Raw genomic sequence first — 22,430 nt, 5'->3', positions numbered from 1 at the left:
ATGAGTGTCGCTTGGCATCAGGTATTTGTTTATGAAATAGTACATTTACATAGTGTTATGATGGAGGCTTTTGCCAAGGGGTGATTGACAATGCGTTTTGCTTTTGTCTCTGTTGTAAATTGAGTTTGTAGGAGCTAACGAATTCTTGAATTCTCAACGTGCTTTTGTTTGCTTCCTTGTCAGTTAAGCAATTTAGACCTTGGAGTCATCCTGTTGAATTTTCAACGATGATGCTGATAGCCTGATACCCTTTGTTTTGCTTTTGGGAGCTAACCTGTTGAATTTTCAACAAAGATCACTGCTGATGGCCTGATACCATTCAATCAAATGTTTTCATGGCCAATGAAAAGTCTTATTATCTTTAGATTAGAAATGCTCTTGGATTTATAAACCCTTCAACCGTCCAACAAGAAACCCTGAGTACTTGGTTCCATTTTTTAAAAGACTTTGATCCTTGGATAGCATTTTCCTACTGCCCGTTGGTTAATCTATTTTGACTTCACTGATAACTTGCTAGTTTTGGCGCATTAATTGTTCCTTGCAGACGCAATATTAGCTCTAAAGCTTTCGGAAGAAATTAATGATCGAAGTAGTATCTTGGGTGTCATACAATGGCCACTGAGAATGACTTGAAAGTTGACACTGACTTCAAGGAGGCGAGCACATCAAAAAGCTGCAAAGAGCCAGAGAAAGGCTGTAGGATGAATGGAGAGAATCAAAAGTCAGCGACGGGCAAACCAGATGAGAAGACTAACACAGTTCCATTTTACAAACTATTTGCATTTGCTGATCCAACAGATATTTTGTTAATGATTGTTGGTACAATCGGTGCCATTGGGAATGGTTTAAGTATGCCTCTTATGACGATATTGTTTGGGGAGCTAATTGACTCTTTTGGAGAAAACCAGAACAACAACGAGGTGGTTGATGTGGTTTCCGAGGTATTAATACGTATCATGAACTAAATTTATGAGATTTATTTCAATATTCAGCATTGCTAAATGTTTTATTTTTACTAATTCAAGTGTAAATTGCTTTCCATTTGTAAAAGGATAAATGCCATCTTAAAATTTTCATTTAGTGGAATTTAGTTTGTCAAATCAGGGTTTGCTCCTAAATACCTGTCTGTTTTCACCTTTATTGGGTCAACTTGTTGTATTTAATAGTTTTCTTCCTGGAAAAATGTTAGGTTGCTCTGAAATTTGTCTACCTAGGAGTAGGGGCTGCTGTGGCAGGATTTCTCCGTAAGTGCATCTTGCATTTAAAACCTCTGTCAGGTATTTTATTTAAGACATAGGTGCTTGTTATGCATTGAGAAACTGAGAAGCCTGTGTTTTTGTCATTTGCCAGAAGTAACTTGCTGGATGGTCACAGGAGAGAGACAGGCTGCAAGAATAAGGGGCTTGTACTTGAAAACTATATTGAGACAAGATGTTGCTTTCTTTGATGTGGAAACAAACACAGGAGAGGTTGTTGGGAGAATGTCTGGTGACACTGTTCTCATACAAGACGCCATGGGCGAGAAGGTATAATGTTACTGTGAAAACTAGACCCTGCAGGGTGAAGAACCACACTAAGTTTCATTCATCTTGTCTGTGTAATCATGGAGATGTCTGCTTGATTTTTGCAGGTTGGAAAATTTTTGCAGCTGATGTCCTTATTCATTGGAGGCTTTGTAGTAGCATTTATCAAGGGATGGCTTCTTACCCTTGTTTTGTTGTCCTCTATACCTTTTCTTGTAATAGCCGGTGCAGCGATGTCCCTCATTATAGCCAACACAGCATCCCAAGGACAAAATGCTTATGCAAAAGCAGCAACTGTTGTTGAACAGACAATTGGTTCAATTAGAACTGTAGGTCTTATAGCCAGAAATATATTCAGCATTGCTGTTATTTCTTTAAGTTCGTAAAAATATGACCCACTATTTTATCTGATACCAGGTTGCATCATTTACTGGTGAAAAGCAAGCCATAAGCGATTACAACAAGTTTCTTGTTAGTGCTTACAAGTCAGGTGTTTACCAAGGCTCTGTTTCTGGATTGGGTCTTGGCATGGTTATGTTAATCATGTTCTGCAGTTATGCTTTGGCTGTATGGTTTGGTGGGAAGATGATTCTGGAAAAAGGCTACACTGGTGGTCAAGTAGTTAGTGTGATTCTTGCTATTATGACTGGTTCCATGTGAGTTAAACATTTAATTATTTGTTGTTCCTAGTAAAATGCATTAATTTGCCAGAAGGGGAGTAATTCTCTGTATTTGCCTTCTATGATGATTCAGGTCCCTGGGGCAGGCATCTCCCTGCATAAATGCATTTGCTTCTGGTCAAGCAGCAGCATTTAAGATGTTTGAGACAATTGAAAGGAAGCCCAATATTGATGCGTATGACACAAAGGGGAAAATATTGGAGGACATTCGAGGTGATATAGACTTTAGGGATGTATGTTTCAGTTATCCAGCCAGACCAGAGGAGCAAATTTTTAGTGGGTTCTCACTTTCCATTCCAAGTGGCACAACAGCTGCTCTGGTGGGACAAAGTGGAAGTGGGAAATCAACTGTAATCAGTCTGATAGAACGATTTTATGATCCACAAGCTGGTCAAGTTCTTATTGATGGCATTAACCTCAAGGAATTTCAGCTTAACTGGATCAGAGGAAAGATTGGCCTTGTCAGCCAGGAACCTGTGTTGTTTACATCAAGCATTAGGGATAATATCGCGTATGGAAAGGAAGGCGCAACAAGTGAAGAGATAATAGCTGCAGCTGAACTCGCAAATGCTGCCAAGTACATTGACAAACTACCCCAGGTTTTAATGTCTTCTTTAAATGACTACTACTTATTTCATACCTTAATTCTTACAACTATATGAATTGTACCTTACTTATGCATTCTGAACTTTATACGTAGGGACTGGAACCATGGTTGGTGAACATGGAACTCAGCTTTCTGGTGGACAGAAGCAGAGAGTGGCAATAGCAAGAGCAATTCTAAAAGACCCACGGATTTTACTTTTAGATGAAGCGACAAGTGCGCTAGATGCAGAATCTGAGAGGACAGTGCAAGAGGCATTAGACAGAATAATGGTCAATCGAACTACTGTCATTGTTGCTCATCGTCTGAGCACAGTGAGAAATGCACAGATGATAGCAGTTGTTCATCAAGGAAAGATGGTTGAAAAAGGTATAATAAATCTTGGCCATATAACTCAACGTATTCATGTCTGGAGCAATGTAACGAGTGCATGTCACCCATTGCATAGATTGTTAATCAACTAAACTTGTCTTGTTATGCATATTGGGGCATATTCTCCAGATCTTTTTTTTTTTTTTGCCCAAAATATTTTGCAGATGATTGTGTGGGACCTAAGTATTTATCACAGATATTCTAAAATATTTTTGAAAAGCTCTGAATTTGTTCGAGTAGTTCCATCAGAATCAAATTTATTCTTTCTCGCACTTCTATCAGCATATCATACCTTGCTTTTCCAAAAGAAAAGCATTTTGAAATTTGATAACATGGTTGTCAATTGATCAGGGTCTCATTCAGAATTGCTCAAGGATCCTGATGGAGCTTACTCTCAGCTTATACGTTTACAGGAAGTAAATAAGCAGTTACAACAGGTACCAGATGACAAAAACGGATCAGACATTACTGAGAAATTGTTTAGACAGTCAAGTTTGGAAATATCATTGAAAAAATCAATCAGTACGGGATCAACTGGTTTACCTAATGGACAGAATGTGGCTGATAGTGTGCTGACAGATGCAGAAGCTCCTCCTACAATACCATCAGTACAGGCTCCAGAAGTGTCAATCTGTCGGCTTGCATCTCTCAACAAGCCAGAGATTCCCGTGCTTCTAATGGGAGCTATAGCTTCAATTGTCAATGGATTTATACTTCCAACTTATTCTCTGCTTCTCTCCGAGGTCATCAAAACCTTTTACAAACCACCTAATGAACTCAAAACAGACTCAAGATTCTGGGCTCTGATATTTATGGCCCTTGGCCTGGCATCATTATTGGCATATCCTACAGAAACATACCTCTTCTCTGTCGCTGGATGTAAATTAATCCGGCGAGTAAGATCAATGTGTTTTGAAAAAGTGGTTCACCTGGAGATTGGTTGGTTTGATGAACCTGAGCACTCAAGTGGTTCACTTGGAGCAAGGCTCTCAGCAGATGCGGCAACACTGCGTGCTCTAGTTGGAGATGCACTATCTCAGATGGTTCAAAGCATTGTATCAGCAGTTGCGGGTTTAATCATTGCTTTCGTTGCAAGTTGGCAGTTGGCTTTGATTGTCCTTGCACTTTTTCCTCTGATAGGGATCGATGGGTACATTCAAGTGAAATTCATGAAGGGATTTAGTGCAGATGCAAAGGTATGCTCAAAACTAATGACCTGCACCTAACATTAAGAACTGCAACTTGCATCACCAGACATAGTTGTAAATTCTCCATAAAATAAAAGCAGTATGTTTTCTCTTAATGTAAGTATAATTTGCTGCAGATGATGTACGAGGAAGCCAGCCAAGTTGCTAATGATGCAGTTGGGGGTATAAGAACCATTTCTTCTTTCTGTGCTGAGGAGAAAGTGATGCGCCTGTACAAAAAGAAATGCGAACGCCCCATGAAGACAGGGATAAGGCGGGGGTTGATCAGCGGAATAGGATTTGGGCTTTCATTCTTCTTAATGTATTCTGTTTATGCAGCTAGCTTCTATGCAGGAGCTCAACTTGTTGAGCATGGTCATGCTACATTCTCAGATGTATTTCAAGTATCTCTTCTATCTCTATCAAGTTATTTCTTAAATCCTTTTCAAGACTACCAAATTCTTTCAATATGTTTCGTTGATACTGAAGCTAATGTCCATTTTCCAGGTTTTCTTTGCTTTGACGATTGCTGCTGTTGCAATTACTCAGTCAAGCTCCCTTGGTTCTGATTCCAGCAAAGCAAAAACCGCTGCTGCTTCCATATTTTCAATTATTGATCGGAAGTCTAAGATAGACCCAGGTGACGAGTCAGGGGTGACATTAGAAAATGTGAAGGGAGAAATTGAGCTTTGTCATGTGAGCTTTAAGTATCCATTAAGGCCTGACATTCAAATTTTCCAAGACTTGTGCTTGGCTATTCCTGCTGGCAAGGTAATCATCAATTGCATATTTGAGCTCAATCTCTGTCAACTTTCAAGCAGTTAGCTGTTTCAAAAATTAATCCTTGGGTCTAAATCTTATGGTGTGAATCTCTTCTCGCAGACAGTTGCTCTGGTTGGGGAAAGTGGGAGTGGGAAGTCAACCGTCATCTCATTATTGCAGAGATTTTATGATCTTGATTCAGGTCATATCACTCTGGATGGAGTTGAAATACAAAAGCTCCAATTGAAGTGGTTGAGGCAGCAGATGGGTCTTGTAAGCCAAGAACCTGTTTTGTTTAATGACACGATCCGTGCGAACACTGCATATGGAAAGGGAGGAAATGCAACTGAGGCAGAAATTTTAGCTGCAGCAGAGTTGGCCAATGCCCACAGGTTCATTAGTAGCTTACAACAGGTTAGACATTCTAAAGCATTCTCCTATATCATTTTGGTACCAAAAGAAGCAATTCAGTTGGCTTCATGATGCAAAAACGGAGTTAAATTATGTAAATTACTCTTCAAAGATTACAAATAGACATAACTGATTTGCAGATGTGCTTACTAGTCTGCCTCTTTTTTCCCCCTTATGTAATACAGGGTTATGATACTGTAGTAGGGGAGAGAGGAGTTCAATTGTCAGGAGGGCAGAAACAACGAGTAGCCATTGCGCGTGCCATCATTAAGAGTCCAAAGATATTACTATTAGATGAAGCCACAAGTGCATTGGATGCGGAATCGGAGCAAGTGGTTCCGGATGCATTAGACAGAGTCATGGTGAACCGCACCACCGTTGTAGTTGCTCATCGGCTATCCACAATCAAGAACGCAGATGTTATTGCAGTAGTCAGAAATGGCGTTATTGTAGAGAAAGGAAAGCATGAAACGTTGATAAACATCAAAGATGGTTCCTATGCTTCCTTAGTGGCACTCCACCTTAGTACTTCAACCGCATGAACGACTAGAGAGTCACTTCCATCACTTTCTTATTCTTTTTGTTGTAATTAATTTGCAAATCGAATATGTCTAAATTGATTCATAGAGGGAAAGGGTATAATAGCTTTGCAATTGTAGCTAGTAGTTCTTTGTTTAAGCGGAAATCTGTTTTTGATTTTCAACTTAGTGTACATTAACTTCCTAGGTTTCAGACTACCTTGATTAAAGATGTCTTAAAGCATGTGTGGTGTGTTTAGCAGAGCAAGGCATGTGCTGTGCGTTCAATAGGCTAGAAACAAGATTAATGAACTGTATCAATAATAGTAACTCCAGAATAACAGAAATAGAAAGATTAATCATCTTCACTTTCATCACTGTATGAAACAAGACCTGTCTTAACAACATCAGGGGCCTTATCGGTATCACCATTAAATGTGTTCACTGAATTTGGAGTTTTCAATGTATCAACATTAGGTGCTTTCATTGTGTTTGGCAGTTCTTTCTCCTGGTCAATTTTCGCTTTTTTTGCTTGTGGCTTGACTTTTATGATCATACCTAGAGGGCGAGCTGCTGGATTCTTCCTCCCAACTGACTTTTGTTCCTGCCAGCAGAAACAAGAAGGGTTAACAAGCAGCTGAGAAGGCTAATAACTACTACACAATAAGGTAAAATAAAACTTGATTGGAGTCAGGCCTTCGACATTAGGGGCTTCACTGGGTGATCAATATATGACAAGAAAATTCAGGCAAAGTTGCAAAAGGTTACTAATCAACTTCAAGTCATAGAGAACAGAAAACAATGTTAACTGGATTTCAAGGAAATGAAACCTGGAAATTCATAGAAACTGATTACTCAACCATATGGCATAAAAGCTGCGTTAATTCCAAAGTAGAATTCAGGTCCAAATATAACGTTCATGAGATTAAGTACAAGCATGCTACTGGTTGACTTAAAACCAACCTGGCCAGCAGGAACAGGTGGTGCCTCTTTTAGTTCATGCACAATATTTGACTGTGCTGCCACCGCTGCCTGAAAACGAAAACAAGACACTATGGTCTGAGATGAAATATAAATCAAGTAAACAATTCAGAAAATGCTTTTACAAAAATCCGTATGGCTAACCTAAACAAGCAACATAAGTATTCACACTTCTCAAGAAGATTTTTTTGCAAGACAATAGCCACAGTTATAATCCCATATATTGTAACAGCACTCTGAAAAACTTACACTACATGACACTAGATTGTAGTTATCTGAAGAATACAAGTTATACAATTTAACATCTTAAATAAAGAGTACAATATAAATCTTGAGAATCCTTCAATCAAATATCATCATGAAATATTCAGTCTTTACTGACCTGAATGGAAAATATACAGTGTTTAGGTGAGCATATGGATTTTAAAATCTAATGGTCAAACATTAGAGATAATTGCAGGATTCTTCTGTTGAATATGATTGCTGTTTGAACTATAAAATCAACTCATCCTTAAGAATTGAATTTTAAATTGCAATCTTGTAAGTTTAAATAATTGGTAATCTGGCAGTCCTATGTGTGATCTCAGAAGAAAACTGTAAACTTCAAGACTCAAATTATCAAGGAGAAGGGACAGGTTGATCAGCTGAGTACAACAGGATTGCAGATACTTAGTTTTTAATGCTTCTTCATGGTTACATTTGTGACTCAAGACAGGCTAGAAATTACTTGGAAACTTCGCAACTGTTCAGCTTCATCATCTGCCACTTGTCGTTCATATTCCCTTCTTGACTGCATTAACAAGAAAAATATCAGAAAATTAGAAAGCATAAGATATGGAAAGTGATCAGTTATTCAGGAAGGGGCAGCAGCAAATAGAAAAAAGAAAATTATATTGTAACCCTTTAACAATTGGTGAACTAAAATTATGATTTTTCCAGCATTCAGTCGATACATCAAAATTAGAGGTCAATGCTATCAAAAGGAGAGAAAAACAATCAGCATTCATTGCCAAGGAAAAAACAAAAAAATTTATTGGCATCAACAGCTTCCATGGTATTTAATTAGTCATCATTGCCAACATCAAATCAGTCCTCACCGTCTCCAAATTATCCAGAAACTCAGTTTCGTCTTCATCCAAGGCTTTGGGTGGCCCTGCAAACGAAGAAATTGTCTAAAGTTGTTGTTCTTAGCTACATTATCAAACAATAGCAATTTGAAAAGTTAAGCACTCACTATGTTTGAACCGTTCATTAAATTCTGCATCTTTCTTGTCTTTATTCTCCTTCAAAATCTGCATTAAAAGGATTTTTAAAAACAATAAAAGAAAATACACATTTTTTGGGCTCCATTGGAAGGTGTCGAAAACAAAAACCTCGTAGAGAGGCCTATCCCTTTGGGCAGTGCCATCTTCAATTCGTTCACCTCTTGTTCTTTTTGCTTCATCTAACTGCCATAGTTACCCACCCAGACCAAAATTAAAACCGAGAAATTAGATTTTAATCATAATCAAGCAATATAAAAAATTAGGGTTTAGCATGAATGAGTGGTAAAATAAAATCACCTGTTGCTCCGAGACGAAGTTCATCAACTTTATTGAACTCGATGATTCGTCTGCCATTCCTTAACTTCGAGCTCCAACTCAACAGAAATTCAAATCACTACACCTTCTAAAATTTACTTGAATTTTATTTTATTTATTTTCCTTTCGAGGCAGTGAGTTGCTACAAATCGAAATCTGTTTTTCGCTCCCAGAGCTTCAACGATGTTTATATTTGAAACGTGGCGAAACACTATAGGCGATGGAATTGGCATCCCTGATGTAGAAACCGCATAATCGGTTTCACCTTTGGGCCTCCTGACATAATTGTTGGGCCAATTAAGCCCACAGATCTGGACCTTGGCGAAGCCTCTACCGAGCTTGCTTGCCTTCCCTACGTCGCTTGCTTTTATTATAGAAATGAAAACGAATAAAACATTATTCTAACAAATACTAAGCAAAATTATCTTTCATACACCTATACAAATAGATTTAAAGGATTATTATATGTTTATTAGACTATATATAAAAGGATTAATTAATATTAATAATTATTAAATTGACATGTAATAATTTTATAAATAGTGTTTTATTTAAAAATACGTATCGATTTTAAAAAATAAAACACAAATTGAATTGAATTTGAAATTCTTAAATATAATTTTGATATATACACCTTGAAATTGTGGATATGAAAATATAAAAAATAATTTAATGAGTAAATTATTATTCATTTTATATTATCTTGACAAATGCATAACAGACATTCTCAAATTATTTTACATGAAAAACAAAATCAATTTTCTTATTATTTCCATTGGATTTAATGATAACTTTAAAAAAGAAAATATATAATAGTACTTGATACCTTGGTCAAACAAATTAGTAGGGAGGTTGATTTAATGAACTAATAATAATTAGTGGATAGATAAAGATATTTAATTTATCAAACTAATTTTTCTAGATTTTTCCAGTTAAATATTAGAGAGACAATGGCAATTATTGAGGTAAAAAAAAAAAACAAATTGCCTTACAGTGTTGAAAGAGTTGTTTCATATTTAGGATACACGTGAAAAAGATGCGCTGCCCAATATTCCTTGGCCGTTTCTTTATACGAGAAGGACACGAAGTGCTCGCCTCGCGCCTATGTGGCAACAAAGGCTGAAGCATATTGCAGCGTGGCAGAAAAGAAAAGTTGAGCTGGCACAATCTGATCCATCGTTATTTAGACGATGTCATCGCACCGCTGATATTAAAAAGAAACGCATGTCAAAGACTCCGAAAAGTGTGGCAAACCGAAATCTTCACGAGCGCGCCACCGCCTAACGAAACCAACCGTCCACGTCAGATTTGGCTTTAAACCAACCACTCATAACCAGCCACGCATACTAGTTCCTTTCCTTCCTGGAAACTAAGACCGTTGTGGAATCGGTATTTGATGCTTCCCTCCTTATTTCTCTTGGCTGAACCGGAATTTGTAGCATCGGATTCATAGACCATGGAGACCACCGGCATCGTTTACAGGAGAGTTCCAAGGTTGGCGGGGATTAGGGTTGATTTTGGTGGTCGGTTTTCCAGGGAATTGAATCTTGGTGTTGGAGATTCCAGGGTTTCTGTTAGGCCCAGGAATTCTTTCGGGAAATTGAGTTGTCAGTTTTCTGATTCAGGGCATATCCAGTATTATGTATCGCCAAGGGCTGGTGCTGCCAAGAAGAAAGAGAAGGAAAAGAGCGGTGAGATTAAAAGAGTCAAGACGAAGTTGAAGTTTATTAAGAGATTGTCCAAAGACTTGTCTATGCTTCCTCGGATGGCTGATGGAGAGGATATTGGCATTGGATTGATGGGTGAAGTTAAGACGACGATGATTTCTGTAAGAAATTGATTTGGCGTTTCTTTATTTACTTTTTGTTATTGTTTTGATCTGGTTCATAGCCTTTTGCCTGATACACATGTTCCTAGTTGCTTTTAGCCCTTCGGTTTATAGCAAATATTGGTGCAGATAAACTATGATTCTTTCTTTTTATGGGAATTGAGAAATATATCTAGTCTTTCTATTTTCTTTTTTGGAATTAGGGTGTTTATGATATATTGGATTGAAAAACTTATGTGTGTTTTGTTCTTGCAGGAAGCAAGCGATGTTTTACTGGCACAACTGCAACAGTTGAGATCAGAACAAATAGAGTTGAAGGGAAAATTGAAAGAGGAACGAGCCCGGCTCAAAGCCACTCTGGAGAAATCAGAATCATCATCTTCCTCCTCTGAGTCAAGTGACAGCGAATGTGGGAAGGTAGTTGACATGAAAAGGCTGAGAAGCAATGTTTTGAAACCATTACAAGACATAGAAGCACCGAGTGACAGTGCTTTGAAACGAACAGAAGACATGGAAGCAGCACCGACGGCGACTGAGGAAGGAACATTAGCTAACTCAGTTATGGAACTAGGAAACAAGCATCAAGCACCAGCAGACATGGAAGCACCAATGGTAACAGAGGAAGCAACATTAGCTAGCTCACTCATGGAACTGGAAAACTCAGATTCAAGCCCCCAAATTCGGATACAAGAACCTTGCTCTGGATTTGGTAGTGAATGTTGTAGTTCAAATGGCTTCAAGGATGATATAAGTAACAGAATTGTGGAAGGAGCATCGACCAAGAAGATTGAAATTTGCATGGGTGGCAAGTGTAGGAAGCTGGGAGCTGCTGCCTTGTTAGAAGAATTTGAGAGGAAGGTTGGTGCAGAGGGCAGTGTTGTTGGGTGCAAATGCATGGGGAAGTGCAAGACCGCTCCAAATGTAAGGGTCTGTAACTCTCCGAGTGGAATTGAAGCAAGAAGCAATCAAGACTCAATCAGAATTGGGATTAACCCTACATGCACTGGTGTTGGATTGCTAGACGTGGATCTGATTGTTGCAAATCTTTTAGGCAAAGACATTGATGATGAATGCCTAATGCTCTCTCCTTGAGTCTTTGGTCATTTTGCTTTCTCCTTTTATAGGAGTCACATATTTGAGTGAAAGTGTTTGAATAGGGGATAGAGTGTCTGTGATATTGGCATAGAAGTAACGCCCCTGTTTCTAGGCTTTAGCTGATAATGTACATATAAATGTTTTATTTTTCATTTTTAAGGGAAATATTGATGCACCAAGCATCCAAAATTTTCCAAAACGTCAGTCTATCGAGATTGGTGCCAAATTTCATATTTAGCCTTCTTTCCTTCTTCTGTTAGGCACCTCAAGTTTTTCATCAGGGTCTCATACGCCATGGCTCTGCTAAATTCTAATGCTAGGTACTGCATTTTTTGGCGGTAAGCTCTTTACTGATTCACCTAGAAAGTTGGACTGGTGCAAATGAGTAAATGATGCCACAGAGCAGCTCATGCTCAAGGCAGAGAGATGAGATTGATATTTGATGGTAGCACATTCCACATCTTCACCAATGCCAACGTTTTGACCGATAATCAAAACACATTTTTACTACGCCTTAATAAAATGGTAAACCAGCTCGCTTTACGAAATCCGCATGAACTAAGGACAAACTAATTACAACCACATATCACTCAAACACTTGAGCTATGAATGAAAAATCATATTAGCTTTAGCTTTAAAGCAGGTTAACTGCTAAAAAAATGCCGGCATTCATAGATTTATTGTCATAACTACAGGGATTGAGACCACAAACTCACAATGCCCCAGACACTAGCATGTCACGCTACATTGGTTAAAGTTTCTCCCAAACGCTTTTGCAGTTCTAAGAAGTAAGAACTGTGCGGTGCTCTTTGCCAAATTTTTGGTACTTTAAACACTGTGAGAAGCCACATGCATCAGAAAAATGGCAAAACACAGATGTTATTCCATGGAAGGCTGCTCCAATCTTTATGACTACCTGCCCAACCGTAAATAGAAGTAAATTAAGATACATAATCTTCTGGATCAGAATAAGTTTCATACAAATGTAAAAGCACACTTAAAACTCAAGTACATTTCACTATTATTTGATTGAGATGGCATGCGGAGTTACTCAATTACACCTTAAAAGGCATGAAATCAACAAATGCAACCATAATTCATCAAAGACTCCTGTTTAAGGTACTACTGCATCTAGAGCATAGTATATTCCACAGACCCAGTTGTGTCCCCATCAACTGCCCCAGCTCTCCTTTGTCCCTCTCCTTTCACCTCCCATGAATTTTGGTTCCTAGAACTATCAATGGATCAGCACCAGTAGTACACTTGTGCATTCTAGAAATAACATAAAAGTTATAGTATTACTGTCTATTAATCTACTTCCATTCCTACATTAGTATTGTGATATGAACAATAACGTTGCCAAGAAATTATTCTAAATGATTTGGCAAGTTAAATTGTTTTATAAGCAAGACAATAACACCATATATGGTAGGAGTGAGGGATGAAGGCCGAAAGGGAGTGGAGGAAAAACTATATTTCTTTCCTCCCTTTCCTTCAATCGGCAGGAAGGAAATAGGGAGGTGAAAGGAAAATAGATAAATTTGCACATTTCCTTTCCCTTCAAATCTAATCTTTCAAAAGTAAAACACTCTTTCTACTTAAGTTAATCATTTTATTCAAAATTTTATCCCTAATCTCTTTATTTCCCTCTATTTTCCATCCTTCACAACAAACACAAGAAGGACAAAACAACTTTCCTTTCTTTCCTTCATCGTTTTTCCTTCACCTTTTTCTCTTCCCTCTGTTTTATTTCCTTCTAACCAAATATAGTGTAAGTTTCATCATGATGCAATTAAACTCACAATCAGAATAATTGATCCAGTATGCAACATTGAAGAAATATTGTTCTTCCCTAGCAATAAACTCAGCACAGAATTATCTTTCTACTGGAACAGAGGAATTAATAGAAGAACTACCAACTGGGTCTTAAGTTTCAAAATTATATGTTTCCATTGAAGTAAAAGGGCAACAGCAATCAGCTTAAACAAACAACTAATGCTTCTTAACAGAAAACACTGCATACAAAACTCCGACTGGCAACAAAGTCAAAAGTCATACCTCTTCATTCAATCAAAAGCATTTTGCAAGTTTTCCCATCCTCAACTAACCGATTAATAGCATCCCTAAATTTCTCATAATCCTGCAACGTATTATAAACCTGATGAGAAATTCTCGCATATCCTGTAATAAACCCGTCCTTATCCCTAACTGCCTCCTCCCCATCCTTCACAGCCTGATAAAAAATTGGAACTTCAACCTCATAACAATCCCGTAAATGCGACCTCAACCTCAAGGCATCCTCCTCACTATTAAGACACAACCTTGAAGGCAAACCAACCATAATCATCCCCGCACACATCTCTGGAGGCGACCCTAGATTTGTCCCCCAAGACTCTGCTAACATCTTTCCCATTTTCACCACTTCCTCATGGTTCCTCTTCATTATCCCCTCAATCCCTCCTTCAAACCGGTTGACAAACTCCAAAACTGCAGAAACCACCAACTGAGAACTATAATCCCTCGTCCCAATCCAGGCGCTTTCTATAGGCAATCCATTTCCATACTCATGTGAAACAACAGGGTGATGCATATCAGATGATAAATTAGATTTCTTACAATATAAAAATGCTACCGAAGGCGGGCAAAAAAACCATTTGTGTAAATTACTAACATAAAAATCAGCTCCAACTTCTTTAACATCCACTTTCACGCTCCCAATCGCATGAGCCGCATCTACAAAAACCTGCTCCACTCCTTCCGCTCTACAAATCCTAACTAATTCTTTTACAGGAATAACAACCGATGGCATTGATGTAATATGGTCGATAATAGCTAACCTTATCTTTCTACCGTTAGATTTTCCTTTCTCGATTGATTTTTTGAATTCGGAAATGATTTCTTCCTCAGAATTTACCGGGAATGGTAACCGTACCTCGGTGATGGAGCCACCGGCACGCGTGACGTACGCTTGGATTGATTTTTTAACGGCTTGGAATGCGCAGTGGAGCATTAAAACAGTGTCATTTTTCTGAAACTTTCCCTCTGCAAAACTACGGCCGATCTGTTGGAGGACGATGGCGGCTGCGGTTGTGGCGTTGTCCACGAGGGAAACCTCGTCGACGTGGTCGGCGTTGATGAGGTCCTTAATGATTTTTCGCGACGCCGTTATTCTGTTACGAAGGGTATTAAAGTAAAAATCATCAGGTTGTCGGAGGTACTGGAGCTGCCACTGGCGTTGGGCGGCAAGAACCGAACCGGGGCAGCTACCGAAACTCCCGTTGTTGATTCGAGCGACACGTGGCTGGTGGTGAGAGAACTCGTCTCGGATATAGGATTCCGATATAAACTTGGAGGAAATTTTGGGTTTTTTGGAGTTGCGGTGATTCGACTCCCCGTTTCGAGGGTCTTCGTGCTCCATGGGCTGAGATAGGGAGCGAATGGAAGAAAATGAAAGGAAATTAGGGTTTCGTGAGGAAGATGGGCATGATTTTTTGGAACTTCGACAGAGCTCACACGGTACGAACTCAGAGTTTTTAATTTAACAGGTTTTTTCTTTTTCCTTTTCGCCCCCTTTTTCTGCCTTTGTTTTTGCCTACGATCAAATGTTATCGCATACAGAGCAGTAAGTTGGACTGCGAATGAAATATGTCGTTATCGGCTACTTATATAGACGAGATAAAAGGGATCAGCGGCTTGAAACAATTTTATAAACATGGCCCTTCGATTACGAGAATATCCCTTTTAGGAATATAAAAACAGGAGTACGCATCCCCGAGGGTCGGCGCATGTTAGCTATTTTCTCACCGCACACGTTAGCAAGCCTAACATGCCTCTCTTGTCCCCTTTCTTTTCACCTTTCCTTATTGATTTCTACCGATTTTATTGTCATTTGGTTGGAAATTTTCATCTTATTCCTTCTTTTTTCTTTATTTTCGGTTTTGATTCCTGCCAAACTCTAAGTTGGTGATGGATGGGTCCAAAAAACCAATTCATAGTGGAGGAGATGATCAGAGCTCTTTAGTCAAGAGACTGTTTGAAAAAAGTGAAAAGAAAAAAGCTTGAGAGAAAAGAATATTTATTTCTAATGATGTGTTTAACAAATGAACATAAAAAATACTTATAGACTTGTTAGCTCCTTTATCTAACTTATTTACAATTTAAATTCAAACTAAATAGTTAAAAACATTCAAATTGAAATGTTTACCCTGTTTACATTTAAATTTAAAATTATTTCAATTTATCTACATTTTTCAAAAGAGTGTGCAGTCATTTTTACCACTTGGTGCAGGCCAATCAGTTGGCCTATTTAGGCTACTAACTTGCCTAGGTTACCAGCATGTTGGCTTGCTTGGTTTGTTAGTCTACTTGGGATGCTGGCCACTCAGTCCATGACACCTTCTCCCACTTACTTCAGCAATGCTTTCATTGCTAGGAAACGAGCGTCTTTGTGTTGTGCACTGCCACATTGCGTGCTATCATCTCACAAGACTTTGCCTCGAATGACCTTGCTCGGTGCACTTCTAGCCCAGGCTCTTTCGCGCTGCATGTTGCCTCAACATACTTCTACTTCGAACACCTTACCTTGCACACTATCTCGTCGCATGTTGATCCCTCAGATATCACTATTTTGACACTATTGTCCTACACACACTTCTCTCATATGGGTTATCTCTTTTGACACTTTTTGCAGACCAATCCACAATTGCCTCGACCTTTTGGTCTCACGAGTTCTAAATAGTTTCACACTGATATCGTGAGCCTCTTGGTTCGATTATGGTGGTCTTGTCGCCATTGACCTTGGTATCTCTCGAGCCCTACGACACTTTGTTGTTGCTCTTCTTGGTACAACATGATGTTATCCAATTTCAGTGTATCCCTAGACTCTTCTGGTCATAGACGGTGGCCTTCCCTGCCACAACACTGGCCCTTCCCTCAAGCTATCTAGGCTTCCTCCCTTATTGTGATTGCTTTTCAAGTCTTTCTACGCAGTAGTCACCACTTATGTTTGCCTAGATCTTATTTGTCCAACAAGATAACCACGAGCTTATTACACTTGGGTAATCCCTCATCCAATGCGGTCTCTTGCACAAGAAATATTTGGTCGACTTTCTTTCCTAACCCTTCCACTTGGCGGCTACCTTGGTCCAGTGGCATATCAACTTTTCTTCGACTTCGTCCTTTTTAACACACTATCTTTTTCTCTCCTACCGTTATCCTTATCCTCTGGTTGAGATGAATGGAACTTTATTATACCCTCGACTATCAACCATGTGAGGTGTTCCATGCTTTAAAATTAAAACTCTTGCTTCGGTCATAGCTTCAACTCATCCATAATGAAACTTGTTCATGAGTAAAAAGAAAAAAAGAAAAGATAAGATGAAAAAGGTTAAAAAGAAAAACACTAATATTTAAAAAAAATTAAAAAAAACAGTTAACTTTCACTATTTACATGGATGAATGTAAGAATTATATATTTTTCTCATGTAGCTGTTCAAAGCTTGTTGGGGCAAAAATTCCTGCATAATTCTACTATCCTAAGGGCTTTAGAAGGTTGGGAAGAGGAACTTGCTTGGACGGTTCTCTCTCTTTTCTAAAGCAAGCTTGGACAGTTTATATACTTTGTATTTAGAAAGAGCGTTATCCTACGAAGCATACTGTGAAGCAAAATCCCCAGATGTTATTTTGCAACAATTAGTGAGAGACATTAGTATTAGATTTATTACTGTATCTCTTGTACTGTCATTGATTTTTATAGAAAGTAAGGTCTGAACCAGTATGTTTAACTAGCTAGGTGCTATTTCCAGAATATCCCAGCTACTCACTAGCTAGGTGCTATGTCTGGAATCTCCTAGCTTCTCTCCTAGTAGTACAAGGTTTATACTGTTTCTTTGATGGTAGAAGTAAAAAATTTAATTAAAAAAAAAAAGAAAATCAGGGGCCCAAAAATTTGACACGTAGGACACTCAACGGCAACGTTTCGACAAGAACACGTCATAGGTCGTGCTGCCAACATCATTGAACCAATCAAAGGAATCGATCGATCCAGCAGTGCGAAAAGCGTTACCGTGGGTGGAGTGGGTGCGTCAATGGTTACTAATTACCAAGCAGAATACAGCAAAGAGACAATGGGCTCTTGTTTCTGGGGCTCGCCTCGCGTAGCCCGTGTCGGAAGCCTAACCATTACCCAACACAGACGAAGAAACGGAATTTAAAGACTTGATGATGAAAATGAAAAACGAGTCAAAGATTATTACTTCTATGATTCCAAGTCTTTGATAATTCAAATAAAAGACTCTTCCGTTCTATCTAATTTTCCTTTCACATCAGGTATGGAAATTTCCTTATTTGTCTATTCTTTTTTTATTCTTTCTCTATGTACCTTAAAACCCTAGATTTAATTCCAGTTGTTATCTTTTTTTTTCCCTTAATTTTGAATTTTAGATTGAGTTCTGGAAGAAGGGATTATATTGAAGCTTGAATCGAAGTGAAGATAGAGACCTAAGTGATCAAGTTCCTTTCTTTTTTTATCTGGGAAGGTGAGTTGTGGTGAATTTATGGGGGGTTCTTGGATCTTGATTGGCTTCTTGCATTTGATGTGGATATCTTGAATTGGGTTTCCTTCAAAATCCAATCTTGTTCATTATATTTTTATGGGGTTTTAAGGCTTTGATTGGGCTTTTGCTCTTGTGAACATTGCAATGAAGTTCTTGGCAAAAGCTTAAAACCTGCACCTTTTCTTCTCTTCCAAGAGCTGGAATTTGGTTGGCATTACTTGATATATCTCTGGTGTTTCACTGTTCTTGATATTCAATTAAGAAAAGTTTTCATTTGCAATGGCTACTCCGCCACAAGCTTCTCCTGGATACTCTAAGACTATTACTCCGCAGATTGATTCTCCTTCACCTAATCCTGATAGAAGTCCAACTGTTCCTGCCACTTCCACAATCTCGCCTGGAGCGCCTAGATTTCCTCCGCCCAATTTACGAAAAGATCAGATCCCTTCCCCTTCAATAAAAAATCCTACTGTGCTATCACCGGCAAATGGGGTCAAAACTGGAAGCCCTATTCCCCATCTGAGTACTCCACCTGGCCCTCCTGTATTTACATCACCTGTACGGCCTGCTGCTGTGCCTTTCCGGACCTCTCCCGCAACTCCTCAGCCAGTTGCTTTCTCATCAGGTTCATCTTTGCCCACATCTTCACCTCCTCACTTTTCAAATGGGTCAGTTGAGCTGCAACAGCAGCTTCCCAGTGCTATAGAGGAATCTTTGCCCAATGGAGAGTCACCATGCGTTTTATTCTCAGCTCAGAAGGTATCTTTCATTCTCTGTGGTAGGAAATGAAAAGCTAAATTATTTTTATTGGTCTATTTCTATGATTTTGATACTGAAGTCTCAAATTCCTTTTTCAGATTTTATGATGGTAGATAGTATTAAATTTTACAATATATTTAGCTTTGCAATTATATGCACTATTTCTACTTATTATTTATTTGTCCCCCTCTTCCTTCCAATTTTATATTAGGTGTTGAAACAGAAGAAACAAGCAAATGTACCTAGCTTAGGTTTTGGAGTATTAGTTTCTCCTGGGAGGGAGACTTCACCAGGTCCTCAAGTGATACAACGTGACCCTCATCGATGCCATAATTGTGGAGCTTATTCAAATCTCTATTGCAACATACTAATTGGCTCAGGCCAATGGCAGTGTGTAATCTGCCGGAATCTGAATGGAAGTGAAGGTGAATACATAACATCAAGCAAGGAGGATCTCCGTAATTTTCCAGAGCTGTCATCACCTTTGGTTGATTTCATTCAAACGGGGAATAAGAGACCAAGTTTTGTTCCGGTTACTGATTCAAGAACATCTGCACCGATTGTTCTTGTCATTGATGAATGTTTAGATGAGCCACATCTTCAGCATTTACAGAGCTCCCTGCATGCATTTGTCGATTCAGTTCTACCAACAACAAGAATTGGAATTATTTTGTACGGTCGCACAGTATCAGTCTATGACTTTTCAGAGGAATCAATAGCATCTGCTGATGTGATTCCAGGTGGCACTTCACCAACTCAAGAGAACTTGAAAGCATTGATTTATGGAACTGGCATATACTTGTCACCAATGCATGCTTCGAAAGAGGTGGCACACCAGATATTCTCTTCATTGAGGCCATACAAGTTGAATGTGCCAGAAGCATCAAGAGATAGATGCTTGGGTACTGCAGTTGAGGTTGCTTTGGCTATTATTCGAGGACCATCTGCAGATATGTCTCGAGGTGTAGTTAAAAGGCCAGGTGGTAATAGCAGAATCATTGTGTGCTCTGGTGGACCAAATACTTATGGCCCTGGATCTGTCCCTCATTCTTATACTCACCCTAATTATCCTCATAAGGAAAAGACAGCATTGAAATGGATGGAGGGTCTTGGTCATGAGGCTCATCAACATAACACGGTGGTTGACATTCTCTGTGCTGGAACTTGCCCTGTAAGAGTTCCTGTGTTGCAGCCTCTTGCGAAAGCTTCAGGGGGTGTTTTGGTTCTTCATGATGACTTTGGTGAAGCCTTTGGTGTGAACTTACAACGGGCATCTGCAAGGGCAGCTGGTTCGCATGGTTTGTTGGAGATACGCTGTTCTGATGATATTCTTGTTACTCAGGTTGTGGGTCCTGGTGAAGAGGCACAAATAGACACCCATGAAACCTTCAAAAATGATATTTCTCTCTGTATTCAATTGCTGAGTGTCGAAGAAACACAATGCTTCTCCATATCGATGGAGAATAAACATGACATCAAGAGTGATTATGTATATTTCCAGTTTGCTATTCAATACTCAAATGTTTATCAAGCTGACATAGCTAGAGTGATTACTATCAGATTGCCAACTGTGGATAGTGTTTCAGCCTATCTTCAAAGTGTTCAAGATGAGGTGGTTGCAGTCCTAGTTGCCAAGAGGACTCTCTTGCGAGCAAAAAATTATTCTGATGCAATTGACATGCGAACAACAATCGATGAAAGAGTTAAAGACATTGCATTTAAATTTGGATCTCAAGTGCCAAAGTCAAAGCTTTATCGGTTCCCAAAGGAAATCTCTTTACTACCAGAGCTTCTATTCCATCTTAGAAGGGGCCCACTGTTGGGAAGTATAGTTGGTCATGAGGATGAGAGGTCTGTACTGCGGAATTTGTTTTTGAATGCATCTTTTGATCTTTCAGTTCGCATGGTTGCCCCTCGTTGTTTGATGCACCGAGAAGGAGGTACTTTTGAAGAATTGCCAGCTTATGATCTTGCCATGCAGTCTGATACAGCTGTTGTTCTAGACCATGGTACAGATGTCTTCATCTGGTTGGTATGTAAATAACCCATCTTTTAGCTTTGCAATGTTCTATATCTGCTATATTTGCTTTTTGCCTATTTTTGTTTCTATGTTATTCATCTTTGAGCAATGGAGTCTGGCATGCATGTGTGTGCTATGTGGGGTCCATTTTTTGCCTTGTGATTGAACAGGAGATCCAAGGCAAGTTGCAAGCGAAGAGCTTAGCACATTTGTTCCTAGATATATGCAACACACACACACACACACACACGCACACGCACGCACACACACCCTGTGATAATCTGACCCTGGATGTATGCATTTTCTTTCGCAATGTTCTTCCGCCTGTATGTATTTGCATGGTATGTTTGTGTTCTGAGAGAAAGGGTGGTGGATTACTGTGTTTAAATTTGTATTTATAAGCCACGTGTATTTATGAATTTAGTTTTATGGGAATAAAACTGTGTTCCTGTCGACTGCTGGCTTCAGGGTGCTGAACTTGCAGCTGATGAAGGAAGAAGTGCAGCAGCTTTGGCAGCTTGTAGAACATTGGCAGAAGAGCTCTCAGAGTTACGATTTCCAGCTCCACGGATCCTTGCGTTCAAGGTTCTTTTTCCCTTGAATGGTCCCCACATTCTATTAATTGTGCGTTGTTGTGTTTTTATTTTGTTAGCCATCAGACAGAAGAACCTAATGATTTGGTTTTATTGCAGGAGGGGAGCTCTCAGGCTCGTTATTTTGTTTCTCGGTTAATACCAGCACACAAGGATCCTCCTTACGAGCAGGTAAGGAAAATGCAATGGGAATCCTCTTAGCTTTTAGCCCTAATAGGTCTATTTGTTTCTGTGTGTATTTACTGGAAAATTAAGGACTACATATTTTGAAAAGTTAAAGTAATAAGTAACGTATTGGGTGACACTAAATGCAGGAGGCAAGATTTCCGCAGCTTCGAACCCTGACAACAGAACAGCGGACAAAACTGAAAAGCAGTTTTATTCATTTTGATGATCCCAGCTTCTGTGAATGGATTCGGAGCTTGAAAGTAGTGCCACCAGAACCAAGCTGAGAGATTTTTTTAAAGTTTTTTGCAGTTAATATTCCTCCAAAAGGAAGCACCGGGGAGTTGCATCCAACCATCATTTATTGGAATCTTTCTACTCTTCTTTTTCTTCTTCTCCCTCTAAAGGGAATGTAACTCCGTTCATCTTTTCTCTTTATTATTATTTTTTTCTTGTCTAGCCCTTACTTTACAAAAATCCCCCTTCCCTCTTTTGAACTACAAAGAAACAGTTATACTTGATAGTAACTCCCCTCCCAAAATTAACATTGTTGTCTCATTCTTTAGTTGAAAATGCTTTGCTAGAGCAATAGTTTTAATTTAACTTTGTATCATTCCTGTATAAGTTATGCCCTTTTATAAACCTCTTCCAATTGGTATCCCTACTATCACTGCAACATATCTAGTTCTGGGCAAAGTCTAATACAAGGAAGTCAAGACTCAGTTTTTGCTCTGGCTTTGTGCACCATTGAGCCAACAGATAACAGATATTGCATTCGGTGCAGTCAAATTTGGTTTG

At 39.0% G+C, this 22,430-nt stretch overlaps 5 protein-coding genes across 5 annotated transcripts; 3 read left to right on the top strand and 2 right to left on the bottom strand.

The window, feature by feature from the left end:
* The first annotated feature begins 361 nt into the window (after positions 1-361).
* LOC110413451 (ABC transporter B family member 11-like) lies at positions 362-6,405 on the top strand. Its single transcript, XM_089783070.1, is given in 14 exon segments — positions 362-941; positions 1,190-1,244; positions 1,351-1,526; positions 1,631-1,852; positions 1,941-2,179; positions 2,277-2,802; positions 2,904-2,916; positions 2,919-3,176; positions 3,531-4,375; positions 4,504-4,770; positions 4,874-5,137; positions 5,249-5,542; positions 5,725-6,021; positions 6,024-6,405. Coding segments are annotated over 14 exon segments (3,828 nt in total). The 5' UTR covers positions 362-611; the 3' UTR covers positions 6,066-6,405.
* On the bottom strand, positions 6,396-8,817 carry LOC110413450 (NEFA-interacting nuclear protein). Its single transcript, XM_021424255.1, has 7 exons — positions 8,601-8,817; positions 8,412-8,486; positions 8,273-8,330; positions 8,136-8,191; positions 7,766-7,828; positions 7,021-7,089; positions 6,396-6,661 (listed from the first exon to the last, which is right to left on the bottom strand). The coding sequence occupies exons 1-7, from the start codon at positions 8,655-8,657 to the stop codon at positions 6,413-6,415; spliced, it is 627 nt and encodes a 208-aa protein (XP_021279930.1). The 5' UTR covers positions 8,658-8,817; the 3' UTR covers positions 6,396-6,412.
* Positions 8,818-9,976: 1,159 nt separating this feature from the next.
* On the top strand, positions 9,977-11,778 carry DGAT3 (diacylglycerol acyltransferase). Its single transcript, XM_021424406.2, has 2 exons — positions 9,977-10,446; positions 10,702-11,778. Exons 1-2 carry the CDS (start codon positions 10,075-10,077, stop codon positions 11,536-11,538), a joined length of 1,209 nt encoding a protein of 402 aa, XP_021280081.1. The 5' UTR covers positions 9,977-10,074; the 3' UTR covers positions 11,539-11,778.
* A 407-nt stretch (positions 11,779-12,185) lies between these two features.
* LCD (Pyridoxal phosphate (PLP)-dependent transferases superfamily protein) lies at positions 12,186-15,239 on the bottom strand. The gene is made up of 2 exons (XM_021424405.1): positions 13,600-15,239; positions 12,186-12,457 (listed from the first exon to the last, which is right to left on the bottom strand). Exon 1 carries the CDS (start codon positions 14,957-14,959, stop codon positions 13,604-13,606), a length of 1,356 nt encoding a protein of 451 aa, XP_021280080.1. The 5' UTR covers positions 14,960-15,239; the 3' UTR covers positions 12,186-12,457; positions 13,600-13,603.
* Positions 15,240-17,632: 2,393 nt separating this feature from the next.
* On the top strand, positions 17,633-22,256 carry LOC110413725 (Sec23/Sec24 protein transport family protein). Its single transcript, XM_021424657.2, has 6 exons — positions 17,633-17,868; positions 17,983-18,854; positions 19,066-20,886; positions 21,343-21,459; positions 21,567-21,638; positions 21,782-22,256. The coding sequence occupies exons 2-6, from the start codon at positions 18,375-18,377 to the stop codon at positions 21,917-21,919; spliced, it is 2,628 nt and encodes an 875-aa protein (XP_021280332.1). The 5' UTR covers positions 17,633-17,868; positions 17,983-18,374; the 3' UTR covers positions 21,920-22,256.
* Positions 22,257-22,430: the final 174 nt, after the last annotated feature.

The sequence above is a fragment of the Theobroma umbraticum genome, unplaced genomic scaffold, assembly GCF_002168275.2.
Source record: "Theobroma umbraticum cultivar Fairchild unplaced genomic scaffold, ASM216827v3 scaffold_4.1, whole genome shotgun sequence".
Taxonomy (NCBI): domain Eukaryota; kingdom Viridiplantae; phylum Streptophyta; class Magnoliopsida; order Malvales; family Malvaceae; genus Theobroma; species Theobroma umbraticum.
This window is presented reverse-complemented; position numbering and strand designations above follow the sequence as displayed.